Source organism: Populus euphratica, unplaced genomic scaffold, assembly GCF_000495115.2.
Source record: "Populus euphratica unplaced genomic scaffold, PopEup_1.0 scaffold116.1, whole genome shotgun sequence".
Taxonomy (NCBI): Eukaryota; Viridiplantae; Streptophyta; class Magnoliopsida; order Malpighiales; family Salicaceae; genus Populus; species Populus euphratica.
In genome coordinates, this window is record NW_011499995.1 from 131,447 (window position 1) to 136,404 (window position 4,958).

Here is a 4,958-nt window from a genome sequence, read left to right on the forward strand (position 1 = left end):
TTTACTTGATTCATAATATTGCTGCCATAGGGTTCTTGTATAATAGCTACCACTTATCGGTAACCTGCTGTTGTTTGAGCTGGTTGAAAATATAATTTGCTCCTCCGGAATTTCATGCGGCTCGCTGCATTTGAATGTGAGAAGCTCGGGGTTTAAATATAAACTATGTTCTCTTCGAAAGTTTCTTTCCTGTTCGTTCAATCATACTCTTTCTTTCTAAGAATTTATACTTCCACTTGATTGATCCTCTTTTACTAAAATTCACACAGAACCAAGATGGGGAGCCATGTCAAAAAGGAATGTTGAGACAAGATTTACATCATCTGTCGTAGAAGATGGACCCGGTGATCTCAAGGCTGCAATATTCACCTACAAAGAACTTTCATCTGCAACAAATAACTTTAGGGCCGAATCTTTCCTTGGAAGCGGTGGATTCGGTGCTGTATATAAAGGAAAATTAGAAAGCACTGGTCAGGTAATTAAAATTCATTTGGCTCAAAATATTTTTTATTTTGTTCCGCCATTCTCATACAAACAGGCTTTTTTTCATTTATTTTCTCATTTACTCCCAAATCTTACTTATCATGTTATTTCTTATGTGAACCAGTGGACTAGGTCTCTTCTTTCCTTGATCACATCTAATATGGCTGTAGCAGGTTGTAGCTGTTAAGAAGCTAGATCCATCAGGTATCCAAGGTGACAAGGAGTTTCTGGTGGAGGTTCTCATGCTCTCCCTAATGCATCACCCTAACCTTGTCAACTTGATTGGTTATTGTGGTGATGCAGACCATCGCCTTCTTGTTTATGAATACATGCCCTTGGGATCCTTGGAAGATCACCTTTTTGGTATTTCTTCCTTCCATGTCACAAGATGTTTAGTTTTGCGTGCTATAACATCATTCGAAGCACCCCGGAGTAACTAGACTTTGCAATGAAAAACAATTCAAAACAGCTTATGACGGAATGAATGATTTCATGGAAGATCTTTCTCGTCTGAAACACAAAATTCACAGTAGAATGCATTCAGTGATTAAATTATCTGATTTGATAAAACAAAATTGCAGTTGGTGGCTATCTTATAGCAAAGTCCATTCATTCAAATTTATTAGATGAAGAGATATCTTCTATGCATTTTACCAACGGCAATTTATCATTCAAAAGTGTAAATGAGTTGGAATTCATGTCATAATATTACTTGTTTGTCATGAGCAATTGCTATCCTTCCTCTGTACAGTGAACCGATACGAAAGATGACGATTCTGCTTCATTGTATCTGGCTGTTTTGTTTTTCTCTTCGTCATTCTAGAATTAAGTAAGACAGATAAACATACTTATGCCAGTGAAACTTCATATTTCCCATAAATAGTGCGATTAAGACAGTATTTAGTACCTATTGGATAAATAGAGATGCCACAGAACATCTGCTTTCTCAATTCTTCAAGGATTTAGCATGTATGTGATGGCATATCATGTTTTTGGGCAGATGTGACGCCAGATATGGAGCCTCTAGACTGGAATACAAGAATGAAGATAGCAGCAGGTACGGCCAGGGGATTGAATTCTCTACATTCTGCAAATCCTCCTATCATATTCAGGGACCTGAAAGCGTCTACATATTATTGAATGATGGTTTTAACCCAAAACTCTCCGATTTTGGACTCGCAAAATTTGCCCCCGTTGGCGACAAGACCCATGTCTCTACTAGGGTCATGGGTACCTATGGTTACTGTGCTCCTGAATATGCATCATCAGGAAGATTGAACTTGAAGACTGACATCTACAGTTATGGAATTGTTTTGTTAGAGCTAATTACTGGACGTGGAGCACTGTACGAGGTTAACGGTCATCGAGAATATCTTGTTCATTGGGTAATTCACTTCCTATAATTCTACATATCTATCAGTTTGCCAAAACCTGTACATATCCTAGGTAACTTTTTTGAGGATTAGTCTTAAGGAATAGAAGCTGCACTAACTGCATCAAGTCAATATGCTTGAAAAGATTTGACCTCTGCATCTTATTTTTCTATAGTGTCTTCGAGAATGATCCTTGGCTCTGTTCATGATGGATTATGTAGGCACTCCCCTTGATGAAGGAGCCCAACTTTTCAAAGTTAGCAGATCCATTGCTGAGAGGCAAGTACCCAATGTCTGTCTTAAGGAAGGTTATAGAGGTGGCATCGATGTGCCTCGGTGAAAATGCCAATTTACGCCCTTCCTCGAGTGAAGTGGTGCAAGCCATGGATTATTTGTTGTCCCGTAAAAGTGAACCAAAGAAGGCCAGGAATTACTGTGCCAAATGGCCAGAGCCTGACTTCACTCCAAGACGCACAAAAATGGTAATAGACAGGGATTTAGACCGGGACCATGCAGTGGCAGAGGCCAAGCGTTGGGGAGAGGAATGGAGAGAAAAGCAAGAACAACTCCGGCGAAGTATTTTGGATGACGACAACCGGTAGGAACCCATTGAAAGACGCCCAAAGCACTCTTCTTTGTTTTTCTGAGTTTTCCCCCCTTAAGGAGGATTCTGACTATTAAACTTTGTTAATAAACTAGCAGTCTAAGACCCCCCCTAGTAATCTATTACTTTGCCTTTTTTTTAGGCTAAATTTTAAAATTTTATTTTTCCTTCAGTTGGGGGAATAAAATTCAGAACGGACTGTAGTTTGAAGGCATTTCTGATAGGCTGGCTGATCAAAGGATGGCAGAAGCTGCATGCATGGTAAAGAAAAATCTCGCTATCATTCAAACAAATGTTGCAAAAGCAATACCTTCGATGTCTTTCCCATCCTTTAGGATCGGAGATTTAGCTGCAATGAGTGTTGGCAACTCGAACATGTTTTGCAGAACCTGAGGTTTGGCTTAATTTGCTAGTTGTTTTCAATTAAAAAAAATTGGAAATGCAGGTAAACGCCATAATTCAATAATTATGATAATCCATTGAGACTTTTACATATAGTTATAAGACCTTGCGAGGCAAGTTAACCTATTGACCAAGGCCTGATCTGAGCTAAGATCAGTGTAAAGATTCAATCTTGTTTAAAGAACTTTTTTCACTTTTTTCTTTACAAAAAAAACAGCTTGAAATTATATTATTTCAGATAAATTTTATTTAAAAAAAAAAACTTAAATTAATCCAAATTAAACCCGTAACCTAATCCTTAAACCAAGTAGTTAATCCCTGATCATATCTTAAACTGTGCTTTCACCAAGTTTACCTTCAATTTTTCCTAGTTCATATATAGCTACATGTTTACGTTAACTTCGATTAGTGCAAAACTTAGGTTGGCCCGGTCGTGGAGGGGTTATGTGCCAAAAAATAGAAAGAATTGTATAGCTGAATGTTTCTGTTATTTGCTTTATAAGAATTTTAATTCTGGAAATTCCTTTGAATATACTAGTTTACAATCTCATGCCACACTACATAGATAAAAAAAATTAAACATAATAAAAATTATTGAGGTTATAAAAAGTTATTTAACATTTTTATTAAATCCAAACTAGTATAATAACCTTAAATCTTCTTATCCAAATTCTTATTTAACCCGAGTTTAAAAATAAATCATATAAAAATTTATTCATATATGATTTCATTAACTGGATTAGTTCAAAGATATTCATCAATCAATAAAAAAGGTTTAAGGATGGGATTGAAAAAAATAATAAAATTAAAATAAATAAAAAATATTTCAACTTAACTTTTTACCTAGCTTGAATTTAAATTAAATTATATAAAACTTATTTTGATGTGACCCAATCAATTTGATGAGTCCAATGACAACCTAGTTAACCGGCAAAAATAAAATATAAAGATAAAATTAAAAAAATAATGAAATTAATAGAAAAAAAACTTTTATTTAATTTGAGTTTAAAATTAAATTGGATAAGAATTATTTTTATATAATATTAAAAAATTTAAGTAAGAAATTTTTTTGTAAAAAAAAAAGGGAAAACGATTAAAAAAGGGGGTGGGAGGGTAAATATATCAATATTTATTTATTTTGGCATGGAAAGTTGTAATTGATCTTGGACGCCCATTATGGGCCAATTAGGCAGTTTGGAAGCTACTGGGCTTGTGTATGACTTTTAAGGCCATGTATTGATGTAAATTGGACCCAGCCCTTTGCAATTAAATCCTTTCAAAGGGGTCCTTTCCAACGCCCCTCAGCTTGTGCATCACTTTTAGTTCGAACATTCTCTTAACGAAAATAATAAAAAATAAAAAGGAATCCATTTATAAAAAGGAAGAAAAAGAAAACATAATCATCACTGTAACACCAGAGTTAATGTCATGCCCGATTCATCTGAAAGAACCATTGTCATCATTGTGCTTGCTTGGATTTTTTATTTTTCACTTTCGGGCTTTTTTGTCTATTTATGTTACAAGAGAGATGCTAGATAATCCATGTAATTAGCTTGTTAATATATAAAGACTGTTTTTTAAAATTATTTTTTATTTAAAAATATATTAAAATAATATTTTTTATTTTTTAAAAATTATTTATGACATTAACCTATTAAAAAAATCTAAAAAACTTAATTGGAAACAAATAAATAAAAAAATTTATTTATGCAAAAAAAAAAATGGGCTCTTATTTTATTTTTCTTTTTTAATGGTTGCAGTATCTTGGATCCAATTTCAAGATGATCTGGTTTGGGATTGAAATGAATTTAAAATTCAAGTAATTAGATTATCAAGTTAACCCGACCAATTTATTTATTTTTATTAAAACTATATTATTTCTTTATTTCTTTATTTCTTTATTTTGATTGAGTAAACATGAATTAACCTAGAATGATTAGACTTTGTGTCACTAAGTAATCAAATCAACCACCTGGAGTAAGCATTGTTTAATAACTATGTTAAGATAGGGTCTTTTTTTTGTTACTGTTCAATTTAACCATCCATATCAACAACTCTAGTGTATTCATGATAAATAATTAAATATAAGTATACAT

General features: G+C 33.5%; 1 protein-coding gene across 1 annotated transcript; it reads left to right on the top strand.

The window, feature by feature from the left end:
• The first annotated feature begins 286 nt into the window (after positions 1 to 286).
• Positions 287 to 2,458, top strand: CDG1 (Protein kinase superfamily protein). The gene is given in 5 exon segments (XM_011047519.1): positions 287 to 475; positions 657 to 846; positions 1,484 to 1,609; positions 1,612 to 1,868; positions 2,078 to 2,458. Coding segments are annotated over 5 exon segments (1,143 nt in total).
• The last annotated feature ends 2,500 nt before the right edge of the window (positions 2,459 to 4,958 follow it).